This window comes from Sapajus apella, unplaced genomic scaffold, assembly GCF_009761245.1.
Source record: "Sapajus apella isolate SASKATOON/1434 unplaced genomic scaffold, GSC_monkey_1.0 scaffold23, whole genome shotgun sequence".
Lineage (NCBI taxonomy): Eukaryota > Metazoa > Chordata > Mammalia > Primates > Cebidae > Sapajus > Sapajus apella.
In genome coordinates, this window is record NW_022436963.1 from 2929490 (window position 1) to 2953966 (window position 24477).

The 24477-nt window shown below is 48.5% G+C and overlaps 1 protein-coding gene across 2 annotated transcripts in view; it reads left to right on the forward strand.

Annotated features, from left to right (window-relative positions):
* Window positions 1–24477, forward strand: part of DOCK3 (dedicator of cytokinesis 3) — a 664292-nt gene that overhangs the window by 630240 nt on the left and 9575 nt on the right. The window contains exons 40-52 of one of the 2 annotated variants that reach the window (XM_032290005.1): window positions 1139–1243; window positions 5527–5668; window positions 6681–6847; window positions 6994–7080; window positions 7565–7744; window positions 8375–8458; window positions 8580–8696; window positions 11165–11286; window positions 12505–12643; window positions 13158–13305; window positions 18604–18722; window positions 19868–19955; window positions 23615–23900. In XM_032290005.1, the coding sequence (XP_032145896.1) occupies window positions 1139–1243; window positions 5527–5668; window positions 6681–6847; window positions 6994–7080; window positions 7565–7744; window positions 8375–8458; window positions 8580–8696; window positions 11165–11286; window positions 12505–12643; window positions 13158–13305; window positions 18604–18722; window positions 19868–19955; window positions 23615–23670 (1554 nt within the window). In that variant the 3' untranslated portion in view covers window positions 23671–23900. Of the gene's footprint in view, window positions 1–1138; window positions 1244–5526; window positions 5669–6680; window positions 6848–6993; window positions 7081–7564; window positions 7745–8374; window positions 8459–8579; window positions 8697–11164; window positions 11287–12504; window positions 12644–13157; window positions 13306–18603; window positions 18723–19867; window positions 19956–23614; window positions 23901–24477 lie in introns of those variants that run through there. The other variant, XM_032290004.1, reaches the window with a different exon arrangement.

The following is a 24477-nucleotide window of genomic DNA, read 5'->3' on the forward strand; positions in this document are numbered from 1 at the left end:
GCTCAGAGAAGGGAGAAGCAGGCATATAGGCAGGATAGGATGGCAGTTTCAAGAAGGAGGTGGCAGGTCAACTTCACAGAGAAGCATTTCCTGGAATGGTTTTGTTTATGGATGCTTCATCCAAAATCTTTGTAAGAACTTTCCCCACTTTGCTTATGGTCACTTTTAAGCACGTTGTACTTGCTGCCTTCTTTGAAGCAGAATATTCAAAAATTAAATCAAATGCCCGATGGGCTTTGAAGGTCTGCACCAAATTTTTTTTGGTTGCTGGTGCTGGGTTCTGAATCATAACGGCTGCTGATTTAATCAACAAAAAAGAGGCTAGAAGTCTCACCTCACCCTTTCTGCATCTTCATCCTTGTGACTGACTCTCCTGTTCCCTGATACAGATTGGTGTTTGGGCATGTTCCTCTAGCAGTAGCTTCCTGACCAGTTCTGCCAGGCTGTCTTGATTGAATGCTTTAGAGGTATCTTTCCAATCAAAGTTTCAGTGAGTTTTTTCTGAATGTGAAGCCAGGTCAGCCACAACTGAAAAAGTTATAGACCTTGGTAATGCTAGACATCGTGGATATTAGTTATCTTTTTAAATTTAAAATATCCTAACTTGGAATGAGTACCAGTGCTGTTGGCATCTGAGCCTTCCTCACTACAGTTGTTAGCATCTTTAGTCAGATAAGAAATGAACAAGAGTTGGACTGATGCAAAATAGCGGTGAGAATTGCTGGTAGCCAGCTATAAGCAACCTAGTCAGGGGTCAACTGGTGTGGTGAGTATCAGTCAAAACCAGAAATCCCCAGGCAGAAAAAGTCCATGTTAAAAGTGTGCCTCCCAAGTATGAAGCCCAGATCTCTATAGGGCTGAGACTACTCCCTGCGAAGGACATTCAGAGCAGCTACACAGGACTGCAGTGGGCAGGCCTGTCCCCATCCCACCATCAGACAGTGGTGACGGAGGGCTTTCTATTCCATGATGCAGCTCCCTGGAGAGAGGCTGATCATGTCTAGAGGCTCACTTACATCTTATCTAGATTGAGTTGCCATGATCCCTTTCCAGAAGACACTGTCCAGTTGGGCTTGGGAGAACTTGCTTTGGATACCAACAGCAGTCAAGCCAACTGGAAAGCCTTTCTCATTCACAGAAAATGGAGGCCAGCTACTATGACAACATTATGGAGCAGCAACGCCTGGAGCCTGAGTTCTTTCGGGTCGGCTTCTATGGAAGGAAGTTTCCTTTCTTTCTTCGGGTGAGTCCATTCATGTGGTCACAAGAACTTACATAGTTTACACATAATTCACGTAAAACCTGTATTCTTTTCTTCCCTTTTTTGCCTCTTCTACTTAATACTTCTTTATAAAGGATGGACTAGTTAACAACTGGCATTTGGCTTTATTTTACTGGACTAGCTGCCAACTTCAGACTCTGTTTTAGTCTGCTCTATTATTCTGTAGCTACCAGGAATGTATGAGGGAGGCTTTCTTACCAAATCAATGGAGTTTCTTCAGGAAGTGACAAGGGCCTAAGAGTGTCCCATAGGTACCTTCCAACCTCTGCTTCCAGTGCCTGGAGCTTCCACTGTGACTCTTCTCAGCCTGGGCACCAGTAAACCCCTGACCTTAACGGTAGGCTGCAGCCAGGATGGAGAACTATTGGTTTGAGAGAACCTGGAGGACGCAGAACTTGGCTCCTGGGATCCTTAGGGAGCTGTCAAGCACTAGGTTTGTCTGTATAAAGCCTCTGCTAGGCAGCCAGTTCTCTGACCCAGGATGACAACAGCCTTTTCTCCCTACTGTTCCCTGGAAAACTGAGCTGTAATATAAAAAGAGTGGAAAGGATGACTGAGCATAGATCTACTGACACCAGTGGTGATTTTCTTATGTATTCAGCACAATTCAGAGGCTCCAGGAGTAGTCAACATACACTGTAGGCTGAGTCCCATAGAGATGTGTTCTCAGATGATCTAAATGAAGCTGCCCTAATGCATGGGGCCTGGAGCAGTTGAGACGTAATCTCTGATCACCCCCAGTTCCAATATCTTTAACTAAAGTTCACTCTCCACAGCCTCAGCAAGTAGCTGGGAAAATTCCCTTTGCTATATTTGGGATCCTGTCTTCGTGGAGAAATTGGTTTAGCCAGTGAGCACTAACAAGCTTGTTATCACATCAAGGGTCAACCGAGATTAATAGCTCCTTTAAAAAAAAAAAAAAAAAAATCTAATACGCTAGCAGCAGAGTCCTGGCTAACCACATTGCAGAGTAAGGCAGGTCAACTTGTACTTTTCTTGGGCAGTAATCATTCTAGGCTAGAAGGAAAAATGATCTGTGTGGGGCACTGGTAATATGACAGGGACAGCAAGCTCACTCTTCCTAGTTGTGATCCCCAGGAAGGCTCTAACTCTGTTCCACAGGAATGTTTCTAGTAGCAGAATGGAAATGAATAGAGAGGCTTCCTTAAGAGGACTGGGCCTCCTTCATCTCTAGAGATCATCCAGCCCAGGCATTTCAGAAGTGGCATATTTGCTATCCCCATCAGTATAGATCATATAAGAACAATGGAGATGGGGCCAGGTGCAGTGGCTCATGCCTGTAATCCCAGCACTTTGGGAGGCTAAGCCAGGTGGATTACGGCATCAGGAGTTCGAGACCAGCCTGGCCAACATGGTGAAACCCTGTCTCTACTAAAAATACAAAGAATTGGCCAGGCACGGTAGTGTGTGCCTGTAATTTCAGCTACTCAGGAGTGTGAGGCAGGAGAATCACTTGAACCCAGGAGGCGGAGGTTGCAGAGAGCTGAAATCGTGCCATTGCACTTCAGCCTGGGTGACAGGGTGAGATTCCACCTCAAAAAAAAAGAACAATGGAGGTGGAGGTCAGCAAAAGAAATAGAAGTTATTGTACAAGATATTAGAAACCAAAACCATTTCCAGAAAGTCCTTTAACAAACTAATGATTCTGGCCTTGTAACTTGCCTTTTTCTCATTTTATCTTTGCAAATTATGCTTTCGAATGTGGTTTCAAAGACCCTGGTAATGGAGGAAGAATAACAAGGGGTGTTAGGAAATATCACCCATCAGTCCATCCCCATCTCCACACAAGATGAAATCTCAAGGAGAGGTATAATGCATGTATAATTCATGCATACAAATTTCATTGGCCAACTCACATGCTACCGTCCCTTATTTCAGCTGCTCCGTCTGTGGCAGACATAGTAAGTCCCAGTGGAGGTAGCTCTTTGCCTTGCAGATGGCGAGAACAAGGTACAAAGCAGTGGCAGCCAGATCTGTCTTTTGTGGGGATGCTGGGGCTCTCACCCAAGCGAACATGAAGCCAAAAGTCAGCCTCAAGGTCAATACTGTGTGCATTCTTCCTGCTGGGCCTTCCCCAGAAGCCTAGGCTACTCTCCTACCATCCCTGAATGCACAGGCCGTCTATTACTTTAGCTCTGTCAGCTTGGTTTCTCTGGACCATCTGCCTGCCTTGCCTCACAGATGTGATTATCTACTAATCTGAAAAGAATCAGGAAAACATCCAACCCTCCCTTCTTGAGGGATTTTTTATTTTTCTTCATTTGACCCATGAACAGACACTGGTGAGGGCTGTTCATATGAATGATATGAAAAGGCCAGTTCTTCACAAGCACTTTCTTTGCCAGTTTTATTTATCAAGCAAAAGACTTAGAAATGTTTCTGTTCTTTGACTACTGGTCTGTTCCACCGGAGAGGCCAACCTGCTCCTCCTGATCTTAACTTCACTTCTACTGTGTCCTTCCCTTCTGATTCATCCAGACACATGGCCAAGGCCGGGTACAGTGGCTCACACCTGAAATCTCAGCACTTTGGGAGGCTGAGGCGGGTGGATCACTTGAGATCAGGAGTTCAAGACTAGCGTGGCCAACGTGGCAAAACCCATCTCTACTAAAAATACAAAAATTAGGCAGGCTTGGTGGCAGATGCCTGCAATCCCAGTTATTTGGGAGGCTGAATTGGGAGAATCACTTGAACCCACAAGGCAGGGATTCCAGTGAGCCAAGATTGCACCACTGCACTCCAGCCTGAGCAAGAAAGTGAGACTCTATCTCAAAAATAAATAAATAAACAAATAAAAACAATACAGACACATGGCCCAGCCTTAGCCAAGTTCTCCCATAGTGACAGAGAAAGTAAGAAGGAGACAGAAATCCTATTTCAAGAAGGTCACAGTCTTCCAAGGCCTGCCTTGTGATTAACCCTGTCCTGGGAAGCATATGGCTGGCCCTGTGAAGCCTCTCTCTCTCTTTCTTCCTTTGAAGACATACCAAGAAGGGCTGTCAGTGCCTGATACCATTTTGTTGAAATGGGTCTGGTTAGGCAGTTGGGTGGGCAGACTGTCTTCCTCCAGCCACCTGGAGCATACTCATGACCAGCTATGAAGTAGGCAGAGCAAGCAGTTGGGGGTACCTTGTCCACAAAAATACTTCAGTCCACAAAGAGAAAAACTGAGACCTAACCCAAACTAAATGTGACATAACATAAAGTTTTAAGAACCGTGTAGTTAGAATTATGTTTGTTTGTTCTGCTAACATGTTTGCAAAGGAATTTGCTGCCAAAGGGTTATTAATGCAATAATCAGTTACTGCATACCTACTGGGCACTGGGCAACATTTAGACTGTTTCTCTCAACTAATAAAAGTGATCCTTCAAAATCACACACTTGATCACCCCCTCATTTAAAATTATTTGGTGGCACCCATAGTAATCACAGTTTGGTAACATTGCCAGCCTCCTCAGCCACCCTTCTACCAGTTCTCTACAGAAACATCTTCTTTCCAGCTCTGCCTTTTCCTGTCTTGACTGCTGTTGCCCTGGTTGTCACAGTATTCACATAGATTGTCCTTCCCCACTCACACCAGGCTGACCTAGGTGGACCTTTTTGAGATGGAGTCTTGCTCTGTGGCCAGGATGCAGTGCAGTGGCGTAGTCTCGGCTTACTGCAACCTCCACCTCCCACGTTCAAGTGATTCTTCTGCCTCAGCCTCCTGGGTAGCTGGGACTACAGGCATGCACCACCACACCCAGCTAATTTTTCTGTTTTTAGGAGAGACAGGGTTTCACCATGTTGGCCAGGGTGGTCTTGATCTCTTGACCTCGTGATCCACCTGCCTCAGCTTCCCAAAGTGCTAGGATTACAGGCATGAGCCACCATGCCCAGCCCTAGGTGGACCTTTCAGGACTGTTTTTAAATGTAACTTTTTCTAAAATCCCATGTCCCACATTGCTCTCTTTCCTGGGTAAGGTTTTTCTCCTTCTTTCAAGCTTCTTGCAGCCTTTCCCTTCCCTTGGGGCTGCCACACCACAGTGTAATTCTCCCTTCATCTTTCTTCTCCCTCCATGATTGTCTGGGGACTGAGTACAGTGCCCTGTGCCTGCCCCAGGGCCTGATACAGAGAAGGCTCCTAAGATATGTGTGTCCTATATGTAGCTCCTGACTCCAGTATGGAGGTAGGGGGCTACAAGCAAGGCATACATAGAGTGTGCTCTTATGTTTGTGGCAGAACAAAGAATACGTGTGCCGTGGCCATGACTACGAGAGGCTGGAGGCCTTCCAGCAGAGGATGCTCAGCGAGTTCCCGCAGGCTGTCGCTATGCAGCACCCAAACCATCCTGATGACGCCATCCTACAGTGCGATGCCCAGTGTATCTTTTGACACTGGGTGGGAGGAGGAGGACAGGGGCCCTGGGAGGTGAGGTCCACCCAGTAAGCTGCCCCTCTACCACATTGCCAATTATACAGGTTAGGTATCACATAGTCATAAATCTGAGTGTGACCTCATTGCTTCGCACACACTTAGCAAGGCACTAATACCTCACAGAGGAAGCAGTGGTGCACCGGTAGCCATGGGTAACCTAGTCATCAGTGGGGCTTCAGGAGGGCCTTTATCCCTCAGGCTAGCTGCCTCCAACAGCTTAATCCCCATCCTGCCCTATGAGGAGTCTGCCCAGGCAGCCAGGCGCAATCACTGTACCAGGTGACTTGGGGTCCTATCAGGGCTCTTGTCACAGGGATACCACCTGTGCTGTGCCCTGCTCCACTCCCATGTGTACTGTTATTGTCCCTTGTCATCGTCAGGTGGACTGAGGCAGGGTCCCAAGGACGTGAGGAGTGAGAAGAGATGGGGAGTTCCTTTGGTTTGGTGGCACTTGGAAGTCTGAATGCCAACACTGCCCTACCCCTCACCTTTCACATACAGCTTCCTTGGAGACCACATGACAGTTGCCATAACTATGTGAAAAGACTTTCAAACAGTATTTTATTTAAAAGTTGTTTTTCAGTAAATATACTTTACCTATGGGGAGGAAGCCCAGACCCTTGCAGCCTTCTCTCACTCCTGTGAGGTGCATACCTACATTCCCCTCTTTCCCTTTGTTTCTTAGAGGGTTACCAGAGAACACTTGGCTGTTGACATCTCACCTTGGCTGAGTGCTCATGAGACTCACTACTGGAGCAGGGATGGGGAGAGAGCAGATAGAGATTTACCTAACTGTGCTTGGGTCTGATCTGCTCCTAGAGATGCCACTGCCTCCACCACTGGGCTGTCAGTAAGGAGCAGGGGCTATGGTACTCTTCTCCCATTTGAGGAGATAATAGGGGTCAGCCTCTCAGGTTCATCTCTGGCAAGTCTGGGTTTCTCCTTCACTTCCTGCCCAGACTTGCAGATCTATGCAGTGACGCCCATTCCAGATTATGTGGATGTTCTGCAGATGGATAGGGTTCCAGATCGTGTCAAGAGCTTCTATCGCGTCAACAATGTGAGGAAGTTCCGGTACGACAGGCCTTTTCACAAAGGCCCCAAGGACAAGGAGAATGAATTCAAGGTGAACAAATGTGGGAAAACAGGGGCAGTGCACACAGCAAGTCCAGGGGCAAGCCCAACTTTCTTGGGAACTCACCACTGTTTTATCCCTCAGGTAGGCAAAGTGTGGCAAAACCTGCCTAACACCTGCCTCTTCCCTCCCTACAGAGCCTGTGGATTGAACGTACCACGCTGACTCTGACCCACAGCTTGCCTGGCATCTCTCGGTGGTTTGAAGTGGAGAGGAGGGAACTGGTGAGACATGTCTCGGATGAAGCTGAGCTTCACAACTGCTCCCTCAGCTCCAGCTCTGGGGGCCTTTCTCTAAGGACTGAAGAAAAAGAGAGCTTTGGCCTGGCTGGCCTAGGCTCCCACAGGTCAACCCTATGCTAGGATCTTTGTGTACCTTCTCTCATCTAATCCATACAACACCCCTGAGCAGCAGGTATTTTCAGCCTCCCACTTCACATATGAGAAAACTATTCTCTGAGATTCAAGAAACCAGAGTGCTCTGATTTCAGAACTAATGTTCTTCATTATTTGCTGTACTTCCAAGTGCCTATAAATCAGAAAACAGAAGTGTCCAAGTGCCTATAAATCAGAAAAGACTATGGGAGTCTCAAGTTCACAGGAACAAGGAAGGGGAATCAATATCACAGATCTTAGACCCCAGCTCTCAGAAGTATGATGAGGGCTTATCATCATTTCTGGGATGACCCTGTGTGCTTTGTGCCCCTAGGTGGAGGTGAGCCCTCTGGAGAATGCCATCCAAGTGGTTGAGAATAAAAACCAGGAGCTACGCTCCCTGATCAGCCAGTATCAACACAAGCAGGTGCATGGCAACATCAACCTGCTAAGCATGTGCCTGAATGGTGTCATTGACGCAGCTGTCAATGGAGGCATTGCACGCTATCAGGAGGTAAGCTGTGGCCACAGACCAAACCCACGCAGATAGCCTCGCTGGGAAGGAGGCTCACAGGCTTCTCGTCTCAAGATTGTAATCTCCTTAGGTAGCCTTCCCTACATGCCCTCTCCTGGCTAAACTAACTTGGGATGATCCTGGAATGAGGCCCTACACTCCCTATCACTCCCTATTTCTTTGGCATAGTTCTCTGGTAGGGCCTTTTCTTCATTTTTATTCTCTGAACTCTGAGATGGGTAACCTGTAATCCTGATTATGGGACAATGTTAAGTGCCCTCCAAGAGTGCAGCCCAGCCCTTCATAAGAAGTGAGTCATAGGCTGGATAAGAGGCTAGCCCCTATTCCCAGTCCACCCATCAGTCCTGCCTACCCTACCTAGGCCATCCAGGCTCCATGAAGGACTGGGGCCAACATCCAGACTTGGATGGCTTGGCTACATTCAATCCTTCTCAGACAAAAAACACAGCTCTAATTGCCAGAAGTTCAAACAGGTCAGACTGGTGTTTGTACCTATAAGGAGACAGCCTGGCTGCTTTTTAGGTGGTGTCAGTGGACTCAAGTCTCCTGGGCCCCACCTAAGTAGTAGTCCTGGGAAGAGTCTTCCTGACTTGGCCTTTCCTTTCACAGGCCTTCTTTGATAAAGATTATATCAACAAGCACCCGGGAGATGCGGAGAAGATCACCCAGCTCAAGGAGCTTATGCAGGAGCAGGTATGTGTTGGAGAGCTTAGGGGCCAGCAGCCAGGTAAGAAAAGCCATGCACTACAAGATGACTTCAATTCTCAGGGGCTGCTCGTGTTTCACAGAGTGGCCTTGTTTGTGACTTTGATAGGTTCACATCCTTGGAGTTGGGCTAGCAGTTCATGAAAAGTTTGTGCACCCAGAAATGCGGCCTCTGCATAAGAAGCTAATTGATCAGTTCCAGATGATGCGGGCTAGCCTCTACCATGTAAGTTGATCCCTGTCCTGCCCCGCCTCTGCTGCAGTGGAACCAGGTGTCACTTCTCCAGACATACGCCACAAGCTGAAGGAAAATAGGAGAGAGGGAGCATAGGCAGGGGCCAGGTCAGGGAGAGAGGCTGTCCTCACTATAGAGGGACGGGGGACAAGGATGGATCCTATATCTCGGGGAAGGATGCTGAGGATCCTTCACTCACTCACTCTCAAAGGAGGAGCCAGAGGGCAGAGAACAATTTTCAAGGCAGTACGCTAGTGAACAGGTTTTGATATGTGGAGGAAAAGAGCTAATGTATGTGGCCCACTTGTAGGGATCTTTTTGGAGATGCTTTTTATCCCAAGAACCTAAAGAGACAGGCATGGCCTGAGCCAACCTTCTCTCCCCATCTCCCTCCTCCTCCTCTCTCCCTACCCTTCTTCATTCTTTTTTATTTTATTTTTATTTTTTCCACATCCAGTCTTAAAGCTATACCTGAACCTTCTTCATTCTTCCTCCTCCCTCTGTTCTCTTTTCCCACTTTTTACTTTTCCCCCCTAACCCCTTTTCCTCCCTCTTTTCCTCCTTCCCTCTTCTTGCCAGCTTCCTCTATCATGTCTGGTGATCCAAGCTCACATCTCAGAGAACCTAGGATGAGCAGTACTTTCATGCTAGCTGTTCTTAAAGGGATCAGGCAGGTCCTGGGGCTGGACCAGGCTCCTGAAAATCTCCCTAACTCTGGCCCAGCTCTTGAGCCTCCACAGTAGTGTTTGGCCCAAGGATTTATACACACAAACAGGACTTATATTCCAGGACCAGTTTTCCTTGGCAGGGTCTTAGAGAGAATGCTGATTGGCTGAGGATAAAGCACCCTATTCACATACTCAGACCTCATTTTCAACTGTGCAGCTGACTCCAAATATTTTCTAGAGATGCCTGCCTGCTAAACAGGCTGGTTCCCAGATCTTAAGGGGTATAAGCCCAATCACCTGCTGCTACCTGGCACCCAAGCCAAGTTCTCTTCTCATCACCCAGGACCACTGGATCGAAGTGGCAGGGAGACAAGAAGTAGAGCTGTTCAATGCTGCACAAGGTTGTCAGGAGCAAAAAGTCCCCCTCTAGGAATAACCATGGCCACAGGAGCCCTGAGGGAAGTTGAACTATTTAGACTCATTGGGCCTGACCCATTTGGAGTGGACCTGCTTTGTTCTTGGATGCCGCAGGTTCTGGTCATCTCTGTCCCTCCAGGTTCCCAGTGCGGGTCTCAGCCTGTGTGGTTAAGCATGGACAGCATGAAAAGAGAAAAAGAAGCTTGTTGTAGTTTGAGAGGTAGCGGCACATTTCCAGAGGAAAGCCTGGAGATCCTGAAATTTCTCCCTTATGTTATGATTCTCCCATGGCATTTCAAGATGAAACATGCAGAGAAGCTCTTTTAAATCTCTGCCTTAAAAGTGGAGCGTCCATTTAGTTAAGAACTTGGGCAGTGTTGCTGAGTCTGGTGGGTATTCATTCCACTACCTCTCATTCCAGGGTCTCCTGTCTGTTTGACTGGTCTCTGCTATGTGCGAACTTCCCCATCACAGCAGATGACCCAGGCAGGCAAGAGCCTGGTCACTAGGGAAGTTCTCTGCCATGTGGGTTGCAGCAAAAAGCACAAAACACTTTCCGATAAACTTCAAATTATTCCATGTGCACATATATCCTCTCTTCAGCCACAGAAATACATTTTAGCCCTCTGCATGCTTAAGAAAAAGCGAGTAGAAATGCTGGTGCTTCTTCGGGCCAAGCTCAGAAATATCCCCAGTGGACTTACAGCCCTGGTTCACTACAGATTTTGAAGGACTTGAGGAAACCTGAACAGTTGTTTCCTCTGAGTTGCACACAGGGACACAAACCAACATGCTATTACCCAGCAGGGTTTGAGATCAGACATGTCTGCCAAGAAATCTACATACTTAATATGAATTAATTAAGCTAAAAGAGAGCTGTGCTATTTTCAGTTACATACATCAGGATTTTGTGTCCTGTGACTGTGTCACAGACAACCCAGGTCACTAAGACCTGAACCATTTAGCAGTCTAATAAAACCCGGCACCAATCCTTATATAGTCAGTGCCTACTGACTGATAACAATAAGCTCTTCCTCTCCTTCTTCCCAGTTCTTGTTCTACGTATTCCATGGTGAGAAAACCTGTTAACACACTCCTATGAGCTCAGAACAACTTCAGCCCATTCCAGATGTGCTTCTCGTTGTGGAGTCAACCTGGGGCCTCACACATGGCCTTTGGTCTAGGTTCCAGTGCAGTTAGGAGGGTGTTTAGTCGTGAAGGGAGCATTGCCCAGAGGAAGTCAGCAGTTCAGGTGCAGCCAACCTGAAACCTTGTTTCTTTTACATTTTTGATCACCAGTCAGTTCTTCCCTCCCATCCCTTAGTTACTTATTTATTCTTTACTCTCTATGAAGGGGCATTCATTTCTCAACAGGAGTTTCCAGGTTTGGATAAGCTAAGTCCTGCATGTTCAGGCACCAGCACCCCACGGGGAAATGTCCTGGCGTCCCATGGCCCCATGAGTCCGGAGAGCATCAAGATGACCCACCGGCACAGGTATGGCCTTAGGGCTGGGGGGGAGGGGGCGGGAGTTCCCTCCAGAGAGGTAAGTCTAAATTGTTAAGGGTCAGAGGAAAGAGTCCTTGTGTATACTCACATTCCCTCTTACCCATGCACACAGCAAACACGTGGCTCCTGCCGCAGGACCCACACCCTGCATTCAGTCAGTCACTGTCCTGTGTAAGAGAAGTATATACATGGTATTGTGGGATCGTGGAGGAGGAGGCATTTGGGGTAAGTCTTGAAGGATAAATAGATGTTTACTAGGGGTTAGGAGGGTAACAGGGCAAGATCCAGGCAAATTGACTGACACATGCAGAAGCCTCAAGATATAAACAAGCCAGCCTGGTCGACACTCTAAGTAGAGCAAAGTGGCTGGAGTGTAGGATTCCAGGGTATGGAAAGGGGCTGGGACCAGCTCTTGTTCATGCAGGCCTTTGGACTTGATCCCAAGGAGAATGAGGATCACCAGATCAGTTTTAAGGAAGAAACAGCATAGTGATGTAAACATCAAAGACTGGTTTGCCTGGGCTCAACTGAGAATACTGAAAGCCTCTAGGGCAGGAAGGCCAGGTTGGAAGAGGAGACCAGTGAGACAGACCCTCACTTAGGCTTGTTTTCTAGTGTGAGTGGTAACTCAGCACAGAGTGGGCACTCAATAATTAAGGAACAAAGGAATGAGAGGCTTTCCTGGTATTGCTAGAGGAGAGCTGTTGACAGACCTTTGGCCACAGATGTGGAAGGAAGCCCACAGATAGTTCATGGCCAGCTATTAGGCTTCTTCCACACTGGGAAGAAGCCTCGGACCAAGGAGCAGATCCCATCATGGTGTGGGCAGGCGGTGGGCACTGGCCCAGACTAATACCCCATAGAAAGGGGAACCTGAGATCTTTGACCTGATTTGGCATATCTCTCTTGTATTCCTCCTAAGAAACTGCTAATGTCATCAAACTGAGTGGCCTTAAGCTATGTGGCTGTAGGTAGAGGCTTGTCCAGTGTACTACACCATAGTCCCTCCCAGACCAAGAGCTCCTGAGTAGCAGGGTACAGCTCAGGACTCTTCCAGGCCTCAGATGGGTATGAGCATTGTCTATGGAACCCTGTAAATCGGTGGTAGCTGAGACTAGGGATGACTGTGTCGCACATTCCGCTCTATCGTCCCCCTGCCACCTGCCATCAGCCTGACTCCTCGCTGTTTCCCACTCTTGCTCACAGCCCCATGAACTTGATGGGCACAGGCCGGCATTCATCATCCTCTCTCTCCTCACATGCGTCTAGTGAAGCAGGAAACATGGTGATGCTGGGCGATGGCTCCATGGGCGATGCTCCGGAGGACCTGTACCACCACATGCAGGTACCAGAGCTGTCCAGGGAGAGTGGGCCAGGGTACCATGCCTACAGGACTCATCTTGCTGTTGGAATGTTGGTCTGAGGGCTGGCAACCCTGCCTAATTCTCTAGCTCCTGAATTTAGAACACCCCTCACCAGAGCTAGAAACCCACCTTTCCTCCACACACCATCCTAAGTCTCAGTTCCCAGGCCTTATTTCCCAAGAAGAAAATCCAGCTTCAGTCCTGGTTGCTTTCAGATATCCCATGGGAAACATCCTCTGCCAGATTGCCCCCTTGCCTGGCATTCCTGTTGGCTTAGTCCTGCTTCCTCCATCGTCACTATAGTATGGTCAGTTTAACAACCTTGTTCCATATGGGTGGTGTGGGTGACCCCTAGTCCCCAGCCATTAGCCTAGCCTCCCTCAGGGTATAGCATAAGGCACTGGGGCAGAGCACCTCATGAAAAAGCAACCCTATGCTAGCCCTAAAGTCCTGGCCATTCAGACCTCTATCCTGCTGATTTTTCTCCCTTTGCAGCTTGCGTATCCCAACCCCAGGTACCAGGGCTCAATCACCAACGTCTCTGTTCTGTCCTCGTCCCAGGCAAGCCCTTCTTCCTCCAGCCTGAGTTCCACTCACTCAGCACCATCCCAGATGATTACCTCTGCCCCTTCCAGTGCCCGAGGTAAGGATGGCAGATTGCTACTTGCAGAATGGAGAAGAGAGGTCTTTGTGAACCCCACTCGGCTTCCTCTCATCTGTGGCTGTGTCTCTGAGAGCAGCCCTGTGATTTAGAGAATACTCATTTGTGCTTTTACCACTAAGGACTCGAGAATTCCTGCCTCCAGGCCTCTTCTCTGGCTGGTTTTAGACTCTGCTCTGAGCTGCTAGGCAGCCCCTAGGTAGACAGCCATTGCATTTCTACCTCAGTGAAAGGACACACAGCTTAGAAGAAAGCTCACTTCTTTCCCATTGAAATTTGTGCTAGAACAAAGATGAAAAAAGTCAAGGCAAAAGTGAATCTTTTGTCTTGAGGAATCAGACATGATGACAAAGTATGAGAAGTAAATCTGGAGGCTAAAATTAACCCTGGAAAATGTTATTCCAAAACAGTAAGAGCAACCAAAAAATTTTTCTTCAGTTGGGAAAGGCTTTCTCAGGAGAGATGGCTCTGTAAAAATCTATTTACTTTGCCAATTATTGCTTGATTTTTTGTTTAGTTGAATAAATATTGTTCTTTGAGAGCCAGCGTCTTTTTCACATTCTAATCCTAGTTCCCAAGTTAAAGATGATCCTGTCCTTGTAGACAGAAACATTTGCAGTGGAATGGAAATTAGCTGGGGTAAATAAGATCTAGTGCTTCCCAGGGTTGGCTACGCAAGATAGTGACAGTGGTCTGAGCTTGCCAGCCAGTCACTGGCCCTTGCTTCCCAGGCTTCAGAGGGAGGGAGTCTCTTTGTTCTTCTCATTATTCTGAAAACAAAGAAAAATAGTACAAATGTATGACATAGGAAGTCGTTAAGGAAAGAATCTCTCCAAAGCAACACAAACCCAGGAAGCCCACAGCAGGAGTGATGGCTTGTGGCATGGTGAAAAAAGGCAGTGACCACCGGGAAAAGCCTTGGCAGATTGTAGAGGGAAGTGGTGTATGGTTGCAGCAGGCACAGTCAGACTTCCACCTGAAGTATTCAGACCAAGCCCTCATTTCCAGAGCAAGGGGATAAAGGCCATCTAGCCAATTTATGGCCAGTTTGGAGCACAGATCTTTACACTCACCAGCCCTCACTATCATGCCCGTTCCACTGTCCATATTGCCTCCCTAACATGGACTCTGAGGTTCAGAAAAGGAGAGCCAGCCTTTGAAAGCAGACATTTCTAGTACTAAATAGGAAAAATGAACCAAAATATTGGTGCATGCTGAAGATTTCAGTATGTGAAAGCTGCAGACATAGAGAAGGAGCAGTGATATGTGTTATCAAGAAGGCACACTGAAAAATGGCTTTGGAATAAAAAGAAAAGAAACCCTGGGCCATGAGTGCTACAGTGGAGGTCAGCATTTACAGTGTCTTAAGGTAAATAGTCCTGAACAGAGCTGCAGAAACAGATTTTGTAATCCCTTCTGGTTTTGTTCTTTTCCCTAACCTAAAGCATCTCTAAGATATGCTCAGACATATCTAAGACTTTATCTAGTATTCTTGCTGGAGACAGATCTCTGAATCATGATGCTTGATAAACACAGAAGGCAACAAAGGATGGACATTTGAATTCAATTGCACTTTGACATTGGTCAGACACTTCCTCTAGGCTATTACAGATACTCAGTATCCTGAAGAGAACAAAGAAAAGGAATAAGCAGGCCCTGCTGTCAGGGACCTGACAGGCTGGCAGTTACCACCTTTTCCTTCTAGCTATTGACTTATTGTTCACTTAACCAAGCTTTTACTGAATGCTTAGTGAAGAATCCGCATGGCTCTTGCCTGAGGGAGCTGGTGGTGCACTACTTCAGTGCTGAATAGAGAGAAAATATTTTTCTCCTTGTTTGCAAATAACTCCTCTTTACTTCAAATGGCTTGGTTATCTGTTGCTATATAATAAACCACCCCCAAAACTTCTTAAAACAACCTATTATCATCTCTTACCATTCTGTGGGTTTACAGGGCTCACTGAGCAACTCTCACTTGGAGTCAGTGTCACTGGTGGGAGTCATCTAAAGGCTCAGCTGGGCTGGATATTCGAGATGGCTCACATACATGGCTAGCAATTGATGCTGGTGGTCAGCTGGTGTACCTGGGCTGTCAACTTGAGCCCCTATATGTGACCTTTCCATGTGACTTAGGCTTCTCACAGCATGGCAGCTTATTTTCCCCAGAACAAGCATTCCAAGATACCTAGGAAGAAGCTGCAGCCTCCTTTTTATCCAGCCTTGGAAGTCCCCATGTTTCTATTGGCTCGTCAAGTCCTTAATGTCAACCCAGACACCAGAGAGGGGAATGAGATTCCACCTCATGTTGTAAAGAATGGCATGTGTGTTTTCGGAGGGAAGGCATTGGTGGTCTTAAGTTGTCACTATGGCCAAACTCCAGAATATCACACAGAAGAAGGCTGAGACAGGCCCCTTCCCTTTTGGGGGTAAACATTAAGTAAAGAAGTAAACAAAATAGTTAAATAGAACTGGGCCCAAAGAGAATAGTGACAAGATCAGAGGTAGTGAGAAAGAAAGGAAGTTCCTTCTAGACCACAACTTCCATACAAACCATGTGCAGGCTTATATGGAGAAAGCTGCGGGTCTGTCAAGCAAGGTGTTAGGCCCTGGAAGGGCCTGCACATAGAAGGCTCTGTGTAACATGGCATCAGAGAGGAAGACTGATATTTTCAAATGCATGTGGTAGATGTTGTAGTAGATGCACTCTGGGCAAAGAAGGGAGGTAACAGTCTACTCAGTTTGAGGTTTGTTTTTGGTATTACCAGGGAGGGGAAAGCTTTCATAAAGAAGGTGATCTTGAGGGAAGTTGCACTGGGTTTACTTCCCCCACTCCCAAGGGTGGTCATGAGACCAGTGGCCTTCCTTGCCATACCCATGGATACTGCTGTGATTCCTGTTGCTTTGGAAACCTCTGAGAGGGATGGCCTGCAAGGTACAGTCTAAACTCTTGTAAGTTGACAGCTCCCCCTGCTGATCAAAAGGCTGATTGGAGCTAGGAAACAGATTTTGAATAATCCTTGAATAATTAATTCAGTGACACGGGGGTTTACTAGACTACAACTCACATAATTCAGAAGTCCCATGAACATAGAAACCCTTGTGGTGTTCAGATGCTTTCATGAAAAATAACCATCACCTTCTCCTACCATGGGACTGGCTGCCCAGGGCAGGGGGCAGGGGGAGGAAAGTGAAGTTGTAGAGTTAAAACATTTAGTAGTGGCTCAGAGCACCCGTTTGTGGCCACCATAGCCCAGAGAGGACACCATAACATGAACCTGAATCTTCAGCAAAGCCCCTGAGCCCTGGCTATGGCCTTCAAGCTGCTGTCTCTCCATCCTAACTTCCTAACACCAATCAGGATATTGAATATGCAGATGTGGGGTTTTCTTTATGAGCCAGGCTATGAGCTCCATGAGGTGAGAGACCATGGACAATCTGAGCAAGACAGTATACCAGGTTCCAATCCCATGCTTGGTGTGGAATGGGCATTAGATATGGGTTTGATGTTACCAAGATGGTGTAAAGGTGCTGTGTGTCTTTCTGTGCATACTGAACAGAGAGTAGTCCTGTCTAGAGCTGTGGCCTGCAGGACTCAGGAAGCATTCTGAATATCTTGCTGGGAAAGCACTATATTAATCAGTGAGAATAGGTGCTTTTTTCATTTCTCTTTACATAGCCCATCTTCTTGAGATTGCCTGAGAATACAAGCTCTAAAAGAGAACATAGAAACCAGTAAAATCACAAAATAGCAATTCAAGTTGAGTTTAAAAAATCATACTTTAGTCATTCCCTTACTAGTGAAATGACATTTTTAAAGACTAGGTCTTAAAGCCAGCTATGAGGTTCTACAAACAGGATCACTCAGACCAACTGTGGAAAAAGTTACATTACTGGTATTTATTATGCTGACTTCTTCAAAGTATTTTAGCCTCATCTTCTTGGACTGAAATGAATCTAAGAGGAACTCCTCAAGGATTCCTGTGGCAAGCTGGCTGAAGAAGACCTTTTTTAAGCTGTGTCCTGACAATGCTGGCACTACACACTCAAAGGAAAGCCCCAGAGACCCTGAGTTCCAGGGACACAGAGCCTCCAGGAGCTGCAGATTCACCCCAGCTGCAGATTCAGCTGGAGCCCATGGGTTGGTCTAAACTACCCAACTTCACTCAGAGGACACCCCAGAGAGTGGTTTCAACCATAAGAGCCAACCAGAGGCTTGAGGTCCAGGTGATCCTCCTGTGAGGGGTCTGATTCCCCCAGTGGTTTCTCATGTATATGCTGGTATCTGGCACAGTGAGCACATGTGGAGGGCCTTCCAAATTACCCACTCACCCAGGAAAGCCAGCAAGTTATTCTTCCTGCTTCTGTGGAAGATCTTCTCAAGGGCCACGGTTGACAAGTTCCTGGTCCTATAGCTATGGCCTGAATCCATGGGGACTGAGTCACACCACATGTGGCATGGTGTGGCCTCCATAACAGTCCCTCAGGCTAGGGGAAATCACTGCAGAGGCCTCACAGGAGAAGAACATGAATCAAGTCAACTAAAGAGCCCAGGTTAAAGCTCCATGATTTCCACATTGTTTCATGAACCCTGAGTTCACAGAAGGGCAAGTCTCAGAGAGAAACCCTGGAGAGCAAACTGTGTGCAGAGACCTGGTCCCCAGCCAGCCTGGCTCTAGGGCTGCAGTAGGACTGGCAGGAAGGCAGAAGCCAGGTGCTGGGGGCCTATAATCTGGGAGGGAGAAGCCTCTGAGAAAGGGTGATAGGGGGCCAGGTGAGAATAGGACCAGTGGTGTCAGGAGAAGGTAAGTGCATAGGAACACAGTATGTCAAGTAATAAATGTGTGGCTACGTTATCAGAGTGTCTCTGTCTCTGTGAGTGTCTCCATTGCAAGCTGGCCTATTCCCATGCCTGGATCCCAGGAGAGCCCAGCGTACAAGCCACACCCGTTTCCTAAGCATGCTGGATGCAGGGAGCCCCTAGCCACCCTGCTCCAGTTCTTAAGTCTCCTCACCCTCTGCTTCTGAGCATGGTGGGGGCTCTGTCAGCGGGTCTGCATCTCCCAGCCTACAGTGTGTCAGCCTTGGCTGGGACATGAGGTGCAGCCAGTGCCACCATCTAACCACCAGGCTTTGCTTCATTCCTCCTGTGCTTGCTGAGCTCATCCTCACCCCAACTGCAAGGGACACCTACCCTGGTTCCCCAGTCCTGAGGATGCTTGACTGCCAGACCCTCCATTTGTGGCTTGTCATCTGTGCTTGATTGTTCTCACTTGGTTACAGGCTCTCCCTCTCTGCCAGATAAGTACCGCCATGCCCGTGAAATGATGTTGTTGCTGCCCACATACCGGGACCGCCCAAGCAGTGCCATGTATCCAGCAGCCATCCTGGAGAATGGACAGGTAATAGACCCACCGCACTGACTGTCCTCTGCTGCAAGCGAGTTAGCTTGTGCTTCCCTCCTTGCATTTGCTGGGCCTTCTGCATTGTCCTGCATGAGTCTCTTTCTGCTATAAGATCCCTCAAAAGGCCGCTAGGCTCCTGGATGTGGAATGCAGTGAACCTGAGGACCAGCAATCTAGACAGAGTGTAGGTCTGAGTAGAAAGGTGGCAGGGTTGGAACCAGCATTGCTCATATAGCTCTCTGTCCTTCTGGCCAGATTCCTGGACTCCTCATCCCTAAACAGCCTAGCAGAGGTAATTGGTTCTTTGCAGCCTGTCCTGAGAAGGCAGTGGTGGACACATTGGTCTGGAAGATGTTCTTCCTCCCTTTGTGTGTTCTTCCTCCCAAACTCTGCCTCTTTTATTCATCCATCCAATTGAAGTCTCTCACACCTCCTGGGGCTGCTCTACATGCCATTTGCACAGCTCTCCAAATGCTCTGCCTGGGGACCTTGATGAAGAGGCTGCAGGGATTAGCTCCCTCCCCTGGGCAGTCTGCCTCTGCCCTTCTATCAGCGTCCATAAAATTCACCTCCCAGTGACCATTACCTAGCCTCAGAATGCCAGGAGTTTCTTAGTGGTACCTCCCCGTGCCTGATCACCTTTGCCGGGTAGAGGGAAGAGGTCTGCTTGGCAGCTGCCCATCAAAACAGCACGTCCTGTCTGTGACTCTAGGCTTGATGCTGTCCTTTCCTCTATCTTTGGTGCTAACATGGGCCTATGCAGGGCCTCTCCAGGAGGCTAAACCTGTCAGTGCTCATGGGGAAGTGGGAATCTCCCTGGCCAGACAAAAGGATGCAAACAGTTGCCCCTACGTAGCTATGTTTTGTTTCTTGGGCCCTACATAAGACAGCCTGGGTCCCAGCCAGATACTGGAGGATGGTACCACAAATATTGTGTATAGAAGCATTGAGAACCAGACACCCTGGGCAGGCTTACCTAGGGTTGGCCTGGAGTTCTCAGCATATCTCAAATGTGAGGTGTACCATTGCTTTGTTTTCCCTGTCTGATCTTGGAGTGTCCTATCTCTTGTGGCCCACAACACTGTCTCCAAAGATATAACTGGTTGTTTTCACTCTCTGTAATGTTTTTCTCCTTCCTTCAGCCACCAAATTTCCAGCGAGCCCTATTCCAGCAAGTGGTTGGAGCCTGCAAACCCTGCAGTGATCCCAATCTGTCTGTGGCTGAAAAAGGTATTGTTCCCCTTCTCCAGGTGCCTTCCCCCCATGTCTGTCCCCATCCTGAGTATCTGACTCTTGTCCCTGAGCAACAGCTGGCCAGGGCTAAGCCATGCGTCAACACTCAGGTCTGTCTGTCTATCCAGAATTCTGATCAATTCTTGTTCTCACTGTTTAACCTGTCTGGCTTTATGCTAAGGTATACATCCTGTGTTTCTCCTTCCCCAAGGCCTACCCTCAAAGAGGCCCCAGATGCCTCCTGCCATGAGCCCACCTTTGTGGAAACGTGGGCTTCTTCTGTATGCCTACTGTGGACTACTTGCCAAGACTCCTCCCAACCACCCCCAGAATTCAGCAGGCCTTGTGGCCCCTTTGGTCCCTCTCAGCTTGGGCCCTCAGGGATCTCTCCTTGGAGCTCAGAACAGGCCTGTGGCCAAATAAGCCCCTAAAGGAAGGGGAAGGACATGCGATTTCCCAAAGACAGGCTTATCCAAGTGAAGCCCAGGGTGCCCCAAAGGAGTCCGGTCCTCCTGTAGCCACTCTGGCCAGCAGCTGCTGTGAATCCATCTTTTACTGCAAGGCCACCAACCATACTGTAAGACTGAGCAATCCTCCTTAGACCTGAGGCTGTTTAGAGAGTGGGCATTTTACCCTGTGTTCCACTTCTGCAAGCTGATGGAAGAAGCAGACTCAGACCCCAGACACAGAGATCTGAGTTAATTTTAACAGAGAGCAATACTAAATGGGGACAGTGCTGAGCCTTCCTGCCACCCAGAACCTAGTCTCATCTCTGCCCCTCTCCTCAAAGGTTGTCTGCCTAGCTGCTCCATCTGTTGGAGTTTAGTGCACATTCAGTTCCCATCAATACAAACTGTCATCCCCTATTCCATCAGAACATGTCCCTCCAAAGCTGCCATCATCACATTGTCATTGTACCTGTTCACCGAGTGCTATGTGCTGTCCCCACTGTTACTGCTCTTCCTTTGCTCATGGAGGACATATCTCTGGGTCCTTTTTAAAGAGACAAAACACTGGTGGGCACTGAAGCTGGGTGTCCCACCACAAAGAGCCTGGAGACTGGCTGAAGATGCCTTCATAGCTTCAAGGTCGTACATCCCCAAAACTTGCAGCTTTTTGGACTTCTTCATGTATGACCCAAAACAGAGTGCCCTTTTTGCCTGGAGGGCCAGAATCCACAGTGGCATTTCTTCAGCTGAGATGCAGAGCAATCCCAGAAGTAGCCAAGAATCTAGACAGGCTTAGAGCTCAAACAGGTACTGGTGGCCAGACCAGAAGCCTGCACCATCCAGACAGATGAGCGTTTCAAGCCAAGGCCAGACTACATCAAGGAGCTGGACGTGCCAACTGTAGGTGCAGAAGGAGGGTTGTCTCAGAACAGAGGCTGAGCCCAGAACAAGCATATCCATACCACAAGGCCAGCACTTAGTAGGCAGCTAATCAGATGTCTGCCCAGTGGCAACACTCAGGCCAGAGTGTAGCTCTCTAAGTCTACCTGGATCCTCCAGGGCAGGAAGTATATATACTTGTTATCATTCTGTTGTCAGTCAGGGTTCTGAGTCCTGTGAGGACTACATCTCTCATTTCCAGGTATCTCTCTTTGCCAGGCAGTGACTCTCAGATCAGGCGAGCCTGCCCTCAGGATCATGGGCTATGAGCTGGCACCCTCAGGCCAGTGCTGGACAGTTGTTAAGGATGAGAGAGGGAGGCAACAGGATACAGTGGGGATCACCCCTCTTCTCCTAGGATAAGTCCTTCTATCTTAGCTTTCCCTCTAGCCCCAGTGCACTTGTGGTACGTGGCAAAGGTCTACTGGCCCCATTGCTCACAGACATCAGGCTGCAGGGCAAAACTGATGACCTCTGGCTTACGTGGAGTCACTCAGGCAAGCACCCTTTTGTAAACCATTACAGCCTTGTCAGCTTTCTTCTCCCATAGCCTTCCTGCCCTAGAACTCCTTTGAGCCCTTGTGGGTGAACATCTGCAGCCCCATAATTCTTCCAGGGCTAGGTGTGCATCTGAGATCCTGGACTGTCAGAACCCCTTTAGGGAAGCTGCCCAGACACATTTCCAAACTTCCTATTTTCTGATATTTCTTTGGTGGCTTTTTATGGAGAAGGTGCTTTTTTGGCAGAGCAGGGAAGGTACAAAGAACGTCAGTGATGAGGACCAAAAAGCTCATGCTGCATCTTGTAGAGTGTGGGTGAGTGGACCTTTTCTTGGGATGGCTCAGGCCGAGGAGGTCATTTGGTGAAATCCACCTGATGCAGATCAGATGCAGAATTCTTTCCTCCTTTCAGACAACAGCTAAGTGCCTGCCTGTAGCTCAGTCACTGGCACACCCCTCCTTCCTGCCACCAGCCATCAACTATACCAGGAGACTGGGCAGTCCTCCTCAGAACTGAGGCTGTTTAGACAGTGGAGTTTTACCCTGTGTTCTGCTGCAAGTCCACGCCAGTTCCTGAGCAATGAGGAATAAGAGGGTGATGGATGTCACAATCTTATTCTTGGACAGCTGAGGGGGCCCAGACCCTCTGGCCACATCCTTTTTAAAGGACAGACTCTAGCTCCTTCCCTTCCAAAGCCTCTCACCCATTAGTCCCTGAAGTTCCCATCTCTGTGTTGATACCAGGAAGGACCCAAACCTTAGCCACCTCAGGTTCAATGTAGCTACCACAGCCTTAGAACAAATCCAGTGACAACACCTGGATTGTGACCTGCTTCTCTGCTGCTAGTAGCCCAAAGAGGAGAGTGGGGTTGCCTGGCTCCAACAGAGAAAGGGCATATTTCTACTTGCTGGTATTTGTTCTCTAGGAAGAGCTGACAGAGAATTCACATGTCCCCTGCTGCTCCTGCAGAGTGGTAGCCTCAGACCCCAAGGTCCAGCCATCATTCCTCTCTCCTCCTTAAAAGTCTATCATCTCGCCGGGCGCGGTGGCTCACGCCTGTAATCCCAGCACTTTGGGAGGCCGAGGCGGGTGGATCACGAGGTCAAGAGATCGAGACCATCCTGGTCAACATGGTGAAACCCCGTCTCTACTAAAACTACAAAAAAAATTAGCTGGGCATGGTGGCGCATGCCTGTAATCCCAGCTACTCAGGAGGCTGAGGCAGGAGAATTGCCTGAACCCAGGAGGCAGAGGTTGCAGTGACCCGAGATCGCGCCATTGCACTCCAGCCTGGGTAACAAGAGCGAAACTCCGTCTCAAAAAAAAAAACAAAAACAAAAACAAAAAAAAAAGTCTATCATCTCAACTGTGGCTGAGGGGACAGTATTCTGGCAATGGACTCCTTTAACATAGAGGGGCACTCTGTGCTTCTCTTTATCTTGGGCCCACTGCACCCTGCACCCATGGCATGTGGGTGCTAGGAACTGGGCTTCTCTATACACCCAAGGGCACTCATGGGCTCCACAGCCCTCCCTTCTCCTCTTAGGAAGTAGTGGGTCCAGCTGGATCTGGACTGCAGTTCCTGGGCTTTCTACTTTCTTCCAACAGGTACCTGTCCTTGCTCCCTGCTTTTCCCACTAAGCCTGTGCAGTAGGAGAGCTGACTCTAGACTTTGGCAAGGAGCTCTATGTCCTGTGCTCTCTCTGTATTCTTGTATTCTCATCTCTCCTCTCCTCTTCTGTCCTCTGTTTTCTCTTCTCCTGGAAGATCCCAGAGGCTGCAGATGTTCACTCCTTGCTGCACATTCAGCTATCCCATCATAAATACTCTAGACAAAAGCTCACTCTGTTGCCCTCCTCTTAAGCAGCTTCAATCCCTGGCCACTCTCCCCTGTGGACCACAGTGCCTTGCTTGGCCAGTGTTTTTAGTTCCAAGTGCTGGCATGCCCCACCCGTGTGCTGGATACGTTATGCACACTGGAGAAGCCACAGGCTGTACTTCTCCCCCAGGGTGGCTCAAGAAGTAACCTCCCTTCATGCCATCTGTTTCCACCCTTCAGCTGTGCCAGCAGCCCCCAGCAGCTGGAGTCTGGATAGCGGAGCCCAAGAGGCCCAGCCCTTCCTGTCTGCCCATATGGGGCGCATCATGGTCCCCCCAGTGCCTCCCCGAAGCCTGCTGCATGGTAAGAAGACCTCCAGCGGGTACCCCAAATCATCCCTGGTCTCAGACGCTGCTCAAGGGCCAGAGTAACAGCCACGTAAGCTGAGAAGATGGGCCATTCTCTGGGTCGACTCAGCCAAAGCAAAAACACTCCCACCACAGGAAGGATCCTGCTGGGCTTTGGGGTCAGTGAGGTTTCTGACTACAGCAGGTTAGCTCAGGAAGGCTGTCCCAACCAGGAGGCTGAAGACAACGGAATTGACTGTGCCAGGCACACTGCTCACCAGACTCATCACCTAGCAGTGGGCTAGAGCTGCCGCTGCCTGAGGCCTGTTCCACAGACTCTGAAGCACTCAACGTTCCTGAATTCCTGTGTGGAATGGGTTTCTTTTACCCCAGCAGCCTGTGTTTTGGAGAAGGCCAATGTAAAGAGAGGTTTTTCCATAGCCTTCAGCACTGAGGGGTCCCCA